A 17356-nucleotide genomic window follows, 5' to 3' on the forward strand; every position below is an offset into this window, starting at 1 on the left:
TATTCTTTTACCCCAGACTTGAGTCACTTTATCTTATCTCTGTTACTTGCAGTCAAGGGCCTCAGTCAGGAGGCCCATTCAGGGTGTGGTGGTCTTCCATGCAGCTCTTGTTACCCACTTTTGCTATAACAGGCAAAAGTCTTTCATAAAGATGTTTAGCCATAAACTATAACTTTCAGTCTCCAACAGGTAGAAAGAACTGAGGCTGGTTATGTTAACTACTCTTTAAGAACCTATTCTGGAGAACTGATTCAAAGCCACTTACTAGTTTCTTATCATTCTAAGTTCCTTGTGTATTTTTACCACTGACAGACTATGTGTGTGTACATTCTGGTTTCCTTCTGTGTAAATAGAGAGAGCCCAACTGTGTAAAGTCATTGTTGTAACATAAGTCCTGCAACAGTGACATTTCCAAATGCCTGTGCCAATGCTGTCCTTGTAGTGCGGGACAACCATGTCACATGACTAATAGTTCTTTCAAGGCTCCATGTTGCTGTACTTCCTGGTTGTCCCTTTTATGTGTTAAGCTTGTTATTCTTGTGCTGACTGGTGAAAAGACATGGAAGGTTGCTATGTATGAGCGTGAGTATTTTTTTCCTTCTATTTTCCCTGACTGGTAAGTTTCTGTGTTTGCTTTTAACTTGAATATCTTTTAAATACAGTTCAGGCAAAGCAAATAACATTAGTTTACTCTACATGCAAGTTAACAATATTTGCTAACCATGGCTTACTCTCTTGATGACAGTGATCTGAATCTTGGTATTTACCTGAGCTTTTTAGTGGTGACAGGGTGAAAGAAGAGTTACACTACTGTAAAATTAATGAACTCAATTTAGTAATTGACTCTCTACTCAAATGAAGAATACTCAAACTAATACTGCATAATATTAAGATTTCAGAGTCAGTATTATTTTTTATCTAGTTTATTTTAACTTTTATTAAGCTTTCCTATACCTGCTCTTTTAACATGTAGGTAATGATTTATTATATTAATTTGCTATTTAAGCATTGTTGAGCAAACCTACACCACTGCCGAATTTGTGAGTCAGGCTATTGACATCAGTGAGCCCATTGGAAATCTTAAGAAGTTGCTGGAACCCAGACTGCAGTGTTCCTTGGATGCACATGAGATTTGCCTGCAAGATATCCAGGTAAATTGAAAGGTTATGAAAGATTTAACTTAATAATAGAGAAATGTTTTACATACTTTTTCCTTTTTTTTCATTTTCTGTGGAATTCATGCTTCATTTGGAATATTAACTACAATTAAGGGTTTAATTTCATGTCAGGTTCATTATCATCAGACCATGTAATATATATACACTAGTTCAGTGTGAATACAATCAAAATACTCTTGGAGTTCCTGGTGTGAAGTTAAGAAACCACCTTGCAAGTGAAAGAAGAATGAGGGCGATTACTGTACTACTTTCTCTAGTGGTAGCCCACATCATTTATTGCTGCCGAACTTCCATAAGTCTAATCTTGTTTTGAATCTAAAAGAGAAGGTTTCTGTATTATGGAGATATAGAGGTAGCAAACCATTACTCAAGAAATCCCCCCGTTTTTACAGGCATTACCACGTTAGGCAGTATACCTGTTTTGCATTTCATTTAGCTACGTGTTCTATTTGAAGTTACAATCAGACAGCAGGAGAATATTGTTACAAAGATAAGAATTTTTATGAAAGTATTAAAAACTCAGAGAAGGAACTGTAGATAGTTTCCAGGTAGCGAAGGTACCTCCTCATATTGCATTGCTTATTTTAGGTTAAAAAAATGTTCCTGTAGGTGAAAATATCTTAAACAGAACAAAGTGACAAGTTTCAAATGCAATCAAATCTTTTCTGTTATGTGCTGTTGTCTACACAGCACTAAAAATATTTGCCTGCTTCTCCAGAAAATTTTCTGCAGGCACGAAGTGTTTTTAAAGGAGAACAAGTTTCTTGTAACTATGAGACTAATACATATTTTTAATTTTTTTCATTTTTAATGCTTTTATCAAGCTGGACCCAGATCGAAGTCTTTTTGATCAAGGAGTGAAAACAGATGGAACAGTACAACTCAGTGTGCAAGTAATATCTAGACAAGGTAAGCAGTTACATATCTGTTGTACAGATAAACTAATATTGTAGGAATACATGTGAGCAAACCTAATCTTCTATTCCTAGCTGTAAAATTGAGAAAATCAATGAATGGTCACAGAGCTTCAGAATCTCTTTTTCATTGTGTACTGTAGTTCTAAGTAGTAAAATTAAAATAAATGTCATGGAGTAATGCTATTTAAAATGTTTTTAAAAGGAATTTCATATGATTTTTATGAGTAACAAAATCAAACACAAATCCAGAACCCAAACAATTCTTTGTTGAGTAGTCTGTTGCTGTATGAGGTTTTCCTAAAGGTTGAGTAATTACTCATATCAGACCAAATACTAATGCCAGCAAAATAATTTTGTGTAGGTAGGTGACAGTTTCATCCCTGTGAGATGAGTGAGTTTGTGTGTTTTATGAACCATTACATTTTGAAAGTAAATGTAGCTAACTGAAAATACTTATCAAGGTCCAGGATCACTGTCTATTGTCTGTTTTCTTTTGATGAGAAGTCAGAATAAACCATTATGTCAGAGGAACATTAACCAGTTGGGTATGGATTTGTTGAGGCATAGTTTTTATTTGTATTATCTGGTATGACAGGATTTCCCCTTGTCACATTCTCAAGAACTAGCAGCCTCATTGTTTTGTTTTTTGTCCTGGTTTTCTGCTTTGCCCCCTCCATATGTCTTGAGTGGAAGGATAGCCACCACTCTTTAAAGATAATGTACCTGTTGGGCTGTGGTAACAGCTACAGGTATTTATTTCTGTGTTTTTGAGCAGGGACAAGTTCATACAGGAGTAGATTAATTGTCTATTTTGAGTTACATCAACAAAGCAAATGAGCAAAATTTGGGACGCACTTTTTGTTTCCCTGTGGCTTCATTGTAGATTAAACTGAAGAAAACTTTTCTGCTTTATATTAACAGTCTTCAGTAAGATACAATTTGCATTTAATGCTGAGTGTCAGATGACTAGTGCTAGGTTGAATCCTCAGTTCCCTATATGTAATGGGGAGTGTACTACCTTTCTGCTTATAAAATAGAATGGAAATATCCTTCAAGGAACTAGAATAACTGCTCTTAATTAATGCCCAGTAACTTCTAGTATTGAGTGTTCAGACCTCCATTTTCAAAGGGAATTGAATGATGAATATCTTTACTATCATCTTTCACGTTCTTCCTGTGTTATGTTTTTTCCCTTTAATGCTAAACTGAGGTTCATGATCACATAGCACAAGGAGCTTCTTGCTCCCTGTCCCCATCACACCTTCTCTTCTCTCTCCCTCCCTGCCTCCCCTCTTAAAAGGTAAGTACTTCTGTGTCACTTTGGAGCACTCCTCAGTGTTGTTTTTCAGGTCTCAATACTTTAGCAACTCATCAGAAATATGTTTGTTGAAGGCATGTAAAAGACGTCAGGGCATGTTTTGGTTTGAATAGACAGTTATCTGCTGAGGAAGATTGGAGTCTCTCTTGGAATGTAAGCTCCCCCTCCTTTTTTTTTCAAAAAACCCTAACAGAGTCAGAAATACAACCTGATGCCCTGTTAGTCAGGACGTTGGAAACAGTCCAAAAGTCAGCCCTCCTGGAGTGGCAGATGCGGTCCTGTTGGCAGCAGAGATGATGGTCCTGTGGAGCCAGGGGTCCCGAAGTGGGTCCAGTCTTCCTTTGGGAGTCCTGTGGGAAACACCAGAGTGCCTGGTGATACTTGCAGCTCTTTTTTATCTAGGTGGAAATGGTTGCCCTTCTGCTCTCTAGTAGAGCATCTCACAATAGGATGATGAAATGTGTCATGCCATTGGTGAGCTTTGATGGTGCGTTAACAAAAGATACTCCCATGGGGGTAGTGAAAGACTGAGCAGAGATAAGAGACAATACCCCACCTGGTTTTTAACAGCTGGCTTATTATCAGGGAAGGCAGTTATCCCCTCTCTTCTGGAGTTACAACAGATTAAAAAAAAAAAAAAAAACAACAACTTCGGCCATCTCTTTGTTTTGGTCAAGTACTCTTTAAGTATCTAACACTTAGTCTCTTTTGTAACTTATGGGGAAAAATTCTTTAAAATAAAAAAGGAGCAAACCTAACCCCCAACAGGGCAAAATATCAGAAAACAAATAGCATGCATATAACAAAAGGAAGATATTTGGATCACTAACAGGAAAATGGACTTGTTACTCTTGAGCACAGTGGCTTTGGGCCAGATGAGAAAAAACAGTTTCTTACTCCATCCTTATATTTTACTTCCATGAGTGAGGTTTTGAGAGATTCTCAGTTCACTTATGTTTATTTTTGCCTAGCTTGTGTAATGTATAGAATTCAGCTAGGAGTGATCAGTGTGCTGGATTGGATTCTCTTTTTCTTGAAAGAAAAGCTGCTATGTCAGTTCAAATGCTCTACCAAATTTTGATCAGCTGGTTTTAAATTCAAAGACAACTGGTGAAATATAGTTCTTCTGTAGTTGAACTTGAGTGTAGTTCTTTCATAGCATTTCATTCTACAGCAGATAAAATACCATTCCTATTTTTCATTTTACTAGTAAAGCTCTTATGGCACTCTACCTTGCCCTAACTCATTTCTTCTGGTTGGAGGAATGGCAATGTGTGTGGTTTTCCTTCCATTGTGAGAGCAGCAGCTTTGAGTGCAGCCCAGTTCTCTACTGCTCTGAACTGAGCCTCTTGTATATCTGTGGAGTTGTGAGTAGCTGTGTTCCATTGTACATCAAAGAGTTTGAGAAAAGCTTTTCTTTTGAAGACATCCACAATTAAGTATTTTGGGCCTTTTTTCCTATAATAATTTCTGAAATATGTTATTTTTAATATGTAAAGGAACAAATCATAAGTGTAATGATGCTTTCTTAGATTAAAGATGCTGTTTAACTAATGTCCTTTCTCTGGCTGTGGTTAGTACTAGAAATTTCAGGGTGAGTAAAACCAAGCAGGCTGCCTGTAGGTCACTCATCACCCCAGTATATTCTCTACCTTCAGACAGTTGGCAGTACTGTCAACATCTACATGTGTCTTGATAGCTCCTGTCCTGAAGCTTCATATTGCTTGTACCCGTTTAAACTTCTGAGGTGTATGGCATTGTGTTCCATGAGTTGGATGCTTTCCAAGGAAGACCGGTCATCTCTTGTGTGGTAGATAAAGGGAGAAGAGATGTGTGGGGAGATGCAGACAAACCCAGGGAATTAATGTTTATCTAGTGTTGCAGTAAGTTAGACGGCAGACTGTTAATTCACATTTTTACTTACAAGGTGTTTCCTCTACAGAGTCATGGCTTTGATCTCCATGTTTGTATTGTGGATAAAGCACAAAGTTCTTTTGACATGTAATTTTTTGACACAGTGAATTATTTTGTTGAGCAATAATGAACTGTACCTCTCTAGATGCTCTTTACTTTCCTTTTTGAAGATCAAAAATAAAATCTTAACCTTTAGTGGCTTCCCTTACCCATTTTCATATGATTTTGAAAGAAGCCTGTGTTGTGCATGTTAATTTTTCATGGCCTAGATAAAACAATTTCCTAAGTAAGATATTTATTTGCTTTTTCTTCATGTTTGCTTCTTCATCTAATCAACCACTTCCTGGTTGTCAGCATCTGTTTTCACGTTCTTGATTTCACATTGCTGAGTTTTGTACTCTAGGGTCTTTGTAATGTTTGTTCCCTTTCTTATATTTTTTCAAGCTAAATGCCTTTTAAAATCTAGAGGAATACTTGTCTGAAAAAGACTTGTTTTTTCTTACTTGTAATATAGGTACATACTTCATTTGTTTTCCCTTCCAAACTATTGACTGGATTATAGATTTAGCATTTAAGGCTGTTACCCGCAGAGCCATCTCATGCTGTGCTTTAATACAGATTAGACAGGAAGGACTCAAAGTAATACTTTTATGGTACAAGATAGTGAAGGTACTCCGGCTGTATGATGTTCTATGAATTCTACTTTCATCAGCCTAACCATAGCCAAGGTTTTCCAACTCATGATAAAATAGAATTGTGAAGATTCTTTTTTTATGTGAAAATATGTTTGATAAAAATCTCTTAAAATAAGTGTGGTTGTTTGCATTATAATGAAAATTATATGTCACAAAAATTGAAATAATTTTGAAAAATCTTCTATACAATGTAAGAAATTTGGTGAGGTACCAGACCAAAACACCTCAGAAGACAGCAGAGAAGGTGGTGATACAAAGCATTAATGAATGTGTTCTTTCTTGCTTCAGAATAGATACAGACATACCATGTTAGCTCCATGATCTAATATCTGAAATGGCAGACATAAAGCCAAAACACAAATAGCTGTTGAAGCCTAAAATGGGAAGAATTTTCTAGGTTTCTTTTAACTTGCTGTTTAACACACTGCCTGCTGCAGAGTACTGAAAGAAAATATTAACTGCTTTGTGTAGACCCCAGAGATATCAGTGAAGTATTGTAAAGGCTGAAAGAAACGCATTACGGTCAGAGTAAAGCTGAATACTTGTTCTGGTCATTTTGGAGGTTGCTTTTTTTATTTGTTTTGGGGTTTTTTATTTTTTACAGACCAAAATACTTGTACTTCATGCTTACATGCTGAACACTGTTCAAAATCTGTAAAATAGATCACTTTACTAGAACAGGAAGCTGTAATACTGGGGGAAGAAGGAGGGACAGCTTTGTTATTCTCCCCCTTATTACTAAGGTATATGCTCTTTAATAGAGTATATCATTCTAATTTAGGACACTCACAGAAATCTGGTAACACTTTTGTGTCCTGCTTCTTTCCTGAGTTAACCCTACTAATCAGAAAACTTTAAAACAATGTTCTTGTCATATTTCCATTACTGTCTTTAAGTTTTGTGTTGCTTCCATGATTAGGGATAGAGCCCAAGTTGAACATCCTTGAAATCGTGAAGCCTGTGGAGACTGTGGAGGTTGTGATTGATCCAGATGCTCACCATGCAGAGGCTGAAGCTCACCTTGTTGAGGAAGCTCAAGTGATAACCTTGGATGGGACGAAACATATTGCAGCAATTTCAGATGAAACGTCTGAGCAAGTGACGCGATGGGCTGCAGCACTGGAAGGCTACCGGAAAGAGCAGGAGCGCCTTGGAATACCTTACGGTAATAGTGCACAGTTATGGGTGTATTCAGCTGGGGGCTGGGCTCTTGTGTTCTGTGTGGGGTTAGTGCTCAAGGACCTCAGAGAAGGAAACCTGTGGTATGGGTCAGTACGTAAGGTTTTTTATCTTCTTTTCTGCCAATTAGAGCCAGGAGACGCAGTTTTCTTGTGTTCAGATTCAGACGTTTATTAATTTTTATCTATAGTACAGTCTCACGAGTTGTGAGTTCTTGCTAACAAGGTAGAAAATGGCTCTAACTCTTTCCAAGGTCTTTTAAGCATAATTTGTCCGATAATGAGATGACATCTACATTATTTTCACTTGAAACCCAATAACTAACCACCTGTGGTCCACAATGCAGACCTTTTCATCCAATTAGAAAACACCACCCAAACCCATGAAGAAGGTGAAAGAACAACAACTTAGTGAACGCCCTAGATCCTCCATCTTGCTTTATATATATTACTGTATATTAAAACCTTAACTTCTAAGTTTTGTACCCTGTGACATTACACACTTTACTTTACTAGAACAGGAAGCTGTAATACTGGGGGAAGAATTCAGGAAGCTGTTCTCTATGAGCAGACCTGTAAAACTGGAATATATTTGGCAAGGGGGATGTTTGGAAGGGTTTAAGAATTCCAGTCAAGTCAAAGGTCTTTTCAGGACATGTAGCTTGCCAATATTTTGAGCATCTTTTTGATAACTAAAGAAAAAGCTTTTTCATGGCTTTTTAAGTTTTCTCATTGTTAAGCACTTCAAAAATAGTTTTCCTCATGTTGTATCTGTTCATAATGAGGGATTTGATGCAGAATATTTGAAAAAAAAAGTGAGAGATTATCAGAAGCAGACTAATACTTTTCATCATACTCTCACATTAATTTTAGAAGAAAATTACTTAAACCAATGTTGTTATGTCGAATAATATTTTTAATAAACTTTAATAATATTGATGCTTTAAAAAAACTCTATAATCCACAACTATGGATTTAGAAGTTTAATGATTTTTGGGCCATAGGAGTGCAGATTTTTTAGGAAAATCATATTAGTTCATTATGACAGAGATCCATGGATTACAAATAATAGCATTCTCTTGATATCAAAAATGTGCTAAATTGCACTCCTAGAAAGAATAACATTTTAAATGTTTTCTGAGTAGGCCTTACAGGGACTTTGGCTGAAATAAGGTGCCCCTAGGTTGTATATTATAATCCAAAATCATTTTTTGAATCTTTTCAGAAGACAGGATGCATTGATGTTAAGAGTCAAGGCTAGTTAATAAATAATCATCCAGAAGAGTAGTGGTTTGTTGTCTTCATCCTTACAGGCTTCTCTACTTTGCTGCAAATGGAAAACTAGCTTTTAGCAGGTCTTTAAAATGTTTAAAATCTTCTCTCTATGTTATGTTTTGGATGGGTTTTATTAGAGATTATAAATATTTTTCTGTTAAAAGTATTTCTGCTATTAGAATCCAAATATTTGGTACCTAGAAAGAAGGAAAATATTAATTGTTATGAGAAATAAATGTAGAAAACCGAGCAGCAGAAAGCTTGGGAACTACAGAAGTGGTTAGAGAAAATAATGATTTTTGTTTCCTTGCAGATTATATTCTGTTAATGAGAACAAATTAGCAGCTTTTTGATGAAAGTTCAGTGCTGCTGATGTTTGGTAGATCAACCCCCGTTGTGGTGTGTCTTTTGCCACAGGATACATTGCATTGTTTTAGGTAGCATTATTGAAAAATGATGCTATGTAGCTGTCCTTTGTTAACGAAAATTAAATTTGTAGCTCCTAGATAAATATTTATAGATTTAGATACTTTACTTTCTTTAATTCTTAATTTTCTTAATTTTTCTGAATTCTTAATTTTATTTCTCTTAAATCTTAAAATAAAAAATTGTCAAGGTGACATCTGCTTGTGATATTAGAATTTAAAAATACATAATCACTCTGCTTCAGTGAAAACTAGATGTTCCTACTTTCGTTTCTAGTTCTTACCTGTTGACATATTTTAATATACTGTGTACAGCATTAACGTCCCAAAGATTAATGCTCTGGCTGAAAAACTCATGTAGAAGCAATCATTTGCCTCCAAGCAGGCCAATGCACAGCCAGACTCTATGCAAGGGATCCTTCAAATAAAACTGGTTCTCAGTTTTATTGCTCAGTATTCCATGTAATGTAGAATATCCATTTGGTCAGTTGGAGTCAGCTGTCCCTCCTCAGTTTCATGTGCACCCCCAGCTTACTCGCTGGAGTTGCTGAATGAGAAGCAGAGAAGGCTTTGCATTGGAGTTCAGTAGTCTGACCATGTTCTTTTAGATATTCCATGTGTGGAGGGTGTAATATCGAATATCAAATTTACTTGAAAATCATTGATACTACATGGGATTTCTGGTTTAGTAGAGTGATATGAGGTACATTAAAACTCAGCACAAAGGTAAGATATACTTAGATGAATACAGCAATTGCAGAACATTGCACAATCCTGGTCCCAATCCCAACAAGATTCCTGGTACAGGTGTCTATAATGTACTCACTATCACAAGGTTAGGCGTCCCTAATGACCAGGTAGGAGAACCTGGGTTGCAGCCAACTCAAGCCCATAGTTCTCTTCGAAATTCTCTTGCTATTTTTGTGGTTTGTGTTTTCTGTGTTGGGCTGAGCCACATCTTTGTGGCCTCCGCAAGTGTTGCTCAGGAGTAGACAAAACATTTTAGTGTGTTATTAGCAGTGGTTTGGTCACTAGCCTAAAGTACAACAGATTAGGAGCTTCTGGGAAGAAGGCCAGTGGTGATTTTTGTCAGTAGAAACTGAGATGATGTGAATAAGTTTACAATGTAGTATTTTGTCATAATTACAAACTGACCAACATTTTTGAAGAAGAGTATCCTTCTGTGTGAGAGAGTACTCTTTTTTTGAAGCTGAAGACCTGTGGAAGAAGAAGATGCTATTTTTTGTCTTTGAGATATGTCAGGCATAGTTCTGATGTAAGAACTTCATGTTTAAAAAATCACTCTTTCACCCTTTCTTTCACCCCACCAACCCACACCATGCCACCACCGTTTTAAGCGCTGTCACTAACTTTCCAGGTAGATTTGGTCTCAGTAACTTTGCTTCTTGATACTGTGTTTTTTACTCCTTTGGAAGTTATTATATTATCGAGGAGGAACTTTGCAGTGTATTATGAGGTGATTTGCAGTTTCATCCATCTTTTCCAGACCCAGTTCAGTGGTCGACAGACCAGGTGCTCCACTGGGTGGTGTGGGTGATGAAGGAGTTCAGCATGACTGACATTGATCTCAATGCACTCAGCATTCCTGGGAGAGACCTCTGCAACCTCAGCCAAGATGATTTCTTCCAGCGTGTCCCACGGGGAGAAATCCTCTGGAGCCACCTGGAGCTTCTTCGAAAGTGTATGGCATTTTGGGTTTTTGGGGTTGCTTTTTTTTTTTTTAGACTCTTCTTCTTTAACTATGAAACCAATTATGTGCAGTCATTTTTCCTTTACTTGATGTTGGGGGTAAAAATGAAGTATCCCTACAAGATAAGAGGAGGTATTAGAATGTACTGCCATGAAACACTGGCTGCATACTAAACACTGCATGTCTTTTATCAAACCTCATAACTGATAGACAGTAGTGAATGATTATCCCACCTTTGTTTTTTATAAAGCTTCATAGTTCGTGCATCTACAGTTTGTTAACTCTATAATGAAATATTGATTGTGAGTTATTAAGTGTACATTTCTGTGTCATACAGAAGTGGAGATTATTAAGCACAGGAAGTGAAATCCTTAGATAGCACACAACACAGCTACTAAGTATGTGCATTTCAGATGTACCATGCTTGGATGTAACTTGCCAGACTAATAACTATTTCTATCTTCATTTACATGATATAGCTGAAAGTTTTTGGGGATGGAGAATGCATAATGTCTCTTGCAGACTGAGAGCAATTTTTTATTTATTTTCCTCTACAAAATATGAAAGTTTTAAATCTTCAGATGACTTATTATTTCTGGGTTAAATATAAACCTGCTGGATTTTTTTTTTGTAATTTGTAGATGTGTTGGCTAGCCAAGAACACTCTGGAGAAATAGCAACTGTTACAATTGATCAGCGTAAGTACTTCTGTTAGCATTAATTCACACAATTCACTGTTTGCAGTTTTAACATTATACTGTGGTTCAGCAGTATTCATATAACATTTAGAAAATCACTTGAGAGAGTATTTTTCCTTGGGGAAGGGAGGAAGATGTATTTTAAACTTCAAAACATAATGTTGACTTTCTCTTTATTTTGTTACTGGCTGAAAGGTAGTGTTTGATGTTAACTATGGAATTTTATAACTTTAGTTTTGGATGGTAGATTTTCCACTTTCTTGAAATAAGCTGTTTAGGATACATATTATTTAGTTGTTTCAGGGGTTTAGGTTATATATTGCATTAATGAATGGATGTATTTAAATATTAATTTCAAATAAAAAAGTGTTTTCAAAACCTGAAGGGTTTTGTGGAAGAGATGACTTGCTTAGAAACCAATATTAGAAATAATGCATGAAAGTAACTTTCCAGTTTATTTGAAGCTCATTCTTTTAGCTAAGCAGAGTCACCAATTATTAAAATTAATCAGTTTTCAGAAGACTTATAAGCATCTTACATGTTAAAAACACGGCCTGTTTATAACATCCTGTGGTTGTATCTGGTTAAAGCCAGCTTGAGTGTGGCATCTGCCTCCTCCTACAGTGTTGCAATAGAAGGTGTTTCCTGTTTGGATATCAGATATAGAGGTTGTGCAGTGACTGTAGAGAAAAGGGCATTAGGGCAGATCATGTGGGAACAGCATGAAGATGAAAACAAGGGCCTGAGAGAGTTTGGATTCTTTTTGTGGAAGCGTGTTTTATCTGTAATGTGGCACTTCTATAATGAGTCTAAAGCTACAGTGTTCATATAAGAGGTAAAAAGATCTTTATATTTAGCATTGTGACTTAATGCAGTGTGCCTTTTTAGCAAAGGAAAAAAAACCTAGCTTCTAGATGTTACGATAATACAAGTAATAAATAAAATATGCCTATTTTTGTGCCAGCAAGTTATAACTGATGTTCTGTAACATTCTCTGCTCTACAGCTGTGCAGATTATACCAGCATCTGTACAGCCCACTACCCCAACCACCATCAAAGTGATAAACAGCAGTGCAAAGGCAGCTAAAGTACAGAGAGCTCCAAGGATCTCTGGGGAAGATAGGAGTTCCCCTGGGAACAGAACAGGTATTGCCTCCATTCTTTTTACATGTGAATGCTCTTAACACTGACCCATTAATTTGAATTTACAGTTTGGTGAAACATGTCTTTGTAGTTCCAGATGTCAGGTCTGTAGGAGCCTATTTGGTGTGAAGGCAGCCATAGGTACAAAAGTCTGTGGTAAGCACAGGCAGCCCTAGCAGGTTGATCAGCTCACACAAGCACCATGTCAACATGAAGCAGTTTTTCTATTCTGCAGCAGATAAAACGCATAAATTTCCCCATCACTTAACAGTCTGTCCTCTCAAACCACTGTATTTATTCAAGCTTTTTACTTCTATTTGCAGAAAGGGAAGAAAATAAATTTTATATTGTAAAATGCAGCCTAGCTGCTACTTGCACTGTCTGTTGCCCCCCTCCTCTGTTTTTCCTCAATCTGGTGACTTCAAAATTTATAAAGTTTCGTATTTCTTGTTTAGTTAAATGAATGCATGTCTGGAAAACGGCACACTAAATTTGCAGTTTAATTTTGGAATTACTGTTATTTGTACATACTCTTTGATTATTAATTTCTTTATTTTTTCTTGCTGTCATTTTTGTTTTGCTTTTCGTTAATGTTGTGAATTTTTCTGTTAAATCTTTCTCTTTCTCCTTGAGTTTTTATTTGTTTTAGCCTCTATAAAGGCCTCTAATGATGTCATTCAGAATTTTAAGTCCATGGTTTTACTGGCTGACATTAGTGAGGAATTCTCTGTTTCTCTCTTTAGTCATCAGGTCTTCTCTGTATCTCATTGAGAATTTAGAAATTTACTTGAGTAAATTGGTACTTAATTTAGAAAGAAATCTTAATGATTGGATGCGAAAGATGCTACAATGATGTAAGCTGAAGTTTGGGGGTTTCTTTTGTATTTCTCGTATTTCATGTTGAAAATTTGAGACCAATTTTTTTTTTTTTAAACAGCTTCTATTACACATATATATATGTGTGTGTGTGTGTGTGAAGAGGACTAAACAGCTCTTGCTAAATCTGTTTTATTTTAAAGAGAGATATGCGTCTAAATGATTATGCTGGGGGGGCTTGGACTTTTTTAAGTTCTAGGGGAAGATTTATGTGAAATCTTGATTTTTTTTTTTCCTATATTTATCATTTTTTTAATAAAAATGGGTACTCATGACTTTTCAGGGAAATGTTTGCAAAAGAATTATTAGAAGAGATTAATTAAGTGTAAGTTTTCCTTCCATGATGTAGTCTGTGCTGATCTGCTTTAATATGTTGGTTGCAAGTTTTTAGCCATGAGTGGAACATAAAAAGGACGACTTGAAGTGAAACTTGTTATTCCTGTTTTAACAGGGAACAATGGCCAGATCCAGCTATGGCAGTTTTTATTAGAACTTCTCACTGACAAAGATGCTCGAGACTGTATTTCTTGGGTTGGTGATGAAGGAGAGTTTAAATTGAATCAACCTGAACTGGTTGCACAGAAATGGGGACAGCGCAAGAACAAGCCCACAATGAACTATGAGAAGCTTAGTCGGGCTTTGAGGTAAGAAAAGAAACTTAAGGAACTCATGGGATATGATTTCTTTCATTTGGCTATCTCATTTTTAATTAACATAATGCAAAATTTGCAGCTGTTTTAGTAAAGGCATAATCAAATCTTCTGAAGCTGGCCTTTGCAATGAGACCCTGCTAGTCTTAGGGGGGAGGTATTTGCTGGGCTTTTTGCCTTTGTTTTGGGGTTTTTCTTTTTCATTTTTAAAGAAGCTAGAAGAATAACTTCTTGAAAATAGATTTTCTTTTTTCAAGATCATTAATTTGGGTCACTCACTTCTAGAAAAATACCTCTTTTTTATTTATCTTCAATATTTACACTTCTAGTAGCATGCCAAAAAATATTGATTATTGGTGAAAGATATAAAAATATGTGAATTATTAACTTATTTTTGTGTTCTACTGTCCATGTTCTTATTGTCCTTGTTATGGAATAAAGCAGATTATTTCCCTGTAATTGTTAGTTTTCTATATATAAGAACCTTCTCCAACTTCAAATATTCATTCTTTCATTTTATTGTTCTTATTGTGTGGATATTAAATTGAAAAATAAAATTGATAGCTATGTTTCAACAGTTGCAATTCCAACATCACAGTGATCTTTAGAAATGGAAGTGTTTCAGTGTCTTCATTTCATTGTGATTTTGTAGTTTGATATTGATAAAAGGGACCTGTATTACTGATTCACTGTGGGTAAGGTACTTGAGGAGGGGGAAGAATGCAAGTACGTGAATTTTAGACTACTTTTCCCTTAATTTTTTTAGTCTCTGGAATAATTTGAAAATTTATGTTCTTTGTAGTAGTTGAGAGCAAACTTCTGATTTCTTATTCTGATATTGTTAAATATATTTCTCTTGATTTGTTTTCAAGAAAGATACTTTTTGTCTAATCCTGAAGATTGTTCAGGAGGTTTATTAATTCTTTTTGTATGAAGGAAGTTGCATTTTGATTGAGGTCTGTGTTCTACTTACTAGCATTTTCACTTTTTGGATACATGTTATTTGCTTGGTTGTGTTTTTTTGAACTAAACTCCTCTACCATTGTATAAAAATATCCACTTCTATTTGAAAACACCCCTGTAAGAAATGATGGTAACGTATCATATTCTGACTTTCTTTACCCTTTTAGGGAGGATTTAATTAGCATTTGACAGGCACAAGATACCCAGCTAAACGATACCGTTTTGTTTGTCTTAGAACTTCTTTAGTTCTATTAGTATTGTGGATATCAGAATTATTTTGTGTTTGACAGACAAGTGGAAAAATGAATGAAAAATAAATACTTTGAAGGATATTAGGTTGAAAGATTTAAAGATGCAACTTTTAAAAGTTCCTGAGCCTCAGGTCACTAAAAGCAAGGACGAACATTGGTAGATGCTTACTCTCATGGTTTTCCTTAGGTGTTATGTTTCAGTCTTTTGCAGTCTATTCCTGTTCTAGATGATCTGTCTGGTCCTGTATGGCTGTCCTTGCATTATTCATATATTAATAAGAATGTTAATTTTTTTCATAGAATCACAGACTCTCTTGGGTTGGAGGGGCCACCAGAGGTTTCTGGTCAAATCTCCTGCCTAAAGCAGGACTGTTCCAGTACAGCTCTTCCCCAGCCTATTATTGTTCCAATGTCATTCCTGGTTTTCCAACCGGTGTATCTGTGAGTCTGTGTATTAAAGGCATATGTGAAGACCTGATACATAAAAATTACATAAACTATGTTGATGTTTTTGGATTTTGTCAACAAGCTCCACAGAAGATGCCAAAGGCAGCTGAAGAACTTTAGAATAATGTTCTTATCAGTCAGATATTAAACACCAATTTGCCTAAATCACTATTAGAAAAGTTTTGCATTTATATTTAGTCACAGAATTACAGAAATCACAGAATTCCTCAAAGTGGTTTCATTTTGGCAGCTGCATCAATATTAACATGTTTTCTAACAGGTTAGTGTCTGAAGGGATATTTAATGCCTCTTGCTACTCCTGTGATAAACACTGTTGCCAAGCTAAAGTTTAACAAATGATTATGTGTTTTGTTTACTAATGTATTGAAATCACTTGTGTCAATTATTGATTAATACAGGATATTATGTTGGTATTATTGAGAAATGTGCTGGCTCTTCTGCCCAGCTGTAGGAAAAGCATCTATATAGACACTAGGGCAGAGGGGCAGAAAGGGAAGAGCTTTTTTTTAAAAAAAAAACATATCTTGGTAAATTTTTTAAAATTCCAAGTTTGTTTAGTTATCCAGTAGGGAGATGAGATTTGAAGAAAAATAATTCTTCCCCTGTATTCTTCTGAAACAAAGTTTCCATGTGTCTTGGAATATTCTGGTAACTTTGTAAACTTGCATGGGTATTTATTTCTTTTTAGCTTTCTGTATTTTTGAATAGGCAAATGCTGTGATCAGAAATGCTGAATATAATATTGAAAATATACTCTTGCCACACTGGCTGCTTTTAACTTGAGCGTTTCGAGCATGAGATGTGGGAACCTTGCACATTTTGGACATTCATATAAACATGATCTAATTTCTTGTGATCCTATTCCTTTCTGATCATATCAGTTATGTGGACTAAATCATTAAAAGCGTATTCAGTTTTTTAAAGCATTTTCTACAGCATTTTTTGAGACAGGAATGTTTATATGGGATTGTACAATAAATGTAAAGGCTTGTATGGAGTTAACCAACTTTAAAAAATGATGACCACTGCCACTTGACGTATGTCATGGCCACATATTACAAACTTTGCTTTTCTGTGGATGTTTGATATTGCCCCAAGTGAGCAGAGCTCAGTTTCTCTCTGTTTCTCTACCCTGTCATATTCAACATAAGAGTCTGCCCAGTGTTCCCACACACTATGGCACACACAAAGGGCACACCAGGTTATTGCTCATCCTTCCCCAATTCTGCCCAGTACTACAAGACCCTACTTCAAATCCAAACATAAATTATCAGCCCACCCTCATGGTTACAGAGTTCATTCAACCCACTGCAACTAAACCTCAGTAAGAGGCTGAAAGTGCCGGACACCATTCCACAACAGTTCCTTCAGCTGGTGCTGAGATGGTTTGGAGGACAGGGCTGGCATGGAAAACTGCTGGGTGGAAGCTGTATTAGCAGCCAAGAATATGTGTAGAGAGGTAGAGAAGGAAATGGAGGAATTGAGGGAGGCACATGGTAGTTTGAGGGGTAGAGTGAGGAGAAGGACTGAAAAGGAAGTTTTTTTATAATTGTATGTCATTCAGGAGAAAGCTGAAGGAGAGCTTTAGCAAACAAACCACAGTCTTTACCCACAGAGCAATTATAAGCTACTCTGACACTTCCTGCCCTCCATGACAGACCTCTGTGGCTTCTTCAATGATCTCAGTAATCAACAG

General features: G+C 36.1%; 1 protein-coding gene across 3 annotated transcripts in view; it reads left to right on the top strand.

Annotated features, from left to right (window-relative positions):
- Nucleotides 1–17356, top strand: part of GABPA (GA binding protein transcription factor subunit alpha) — a 33350-nt gene that overhangs the window by 9809 nt on the left and 6185 nt on the right. For all 3 annotated transcript variants that reach the window (XM_083883801.1, XM_083883802.1, XM_083883803.1), the window contains exons 3-9: nt 1007–1151; nt 2003–2087; nt 6942–7187; nt 10408–10602; nt 11253–11309; nt 12315–12455; nt 13780–13972. In XM_083883801.1, the coding sequence (XP_083739927.1) occupies nt 1007–1151; nt 2003–2087; nt 6942–7187; nt 10408–10602; nt 11253–11309; nt 12315–12455; nt 13780–13972 (1062 nt within the window). The remainder of the gene's footprint in view (nt 1–1006; nt 1152–2002; nt 2088–6941; nt 7188–10407; nt 10603–11252; nt 11310–12314; nt 12456–13779; nt 13973–17356) is intronic.

The sequence above is a fragment of the Zosterops lateralis genome (assembly GCF_965231275.1).
Source record: "Zosterops lateralis genome assembly, chromosome: 2".
Classification (NCBI taxonomy): domain Eukaryota; kingdom Metazoa; phylum Chordata; class Aves; order Passeriformes; family Zosteropidae; genus Zosterops; species Zosterops lateralis.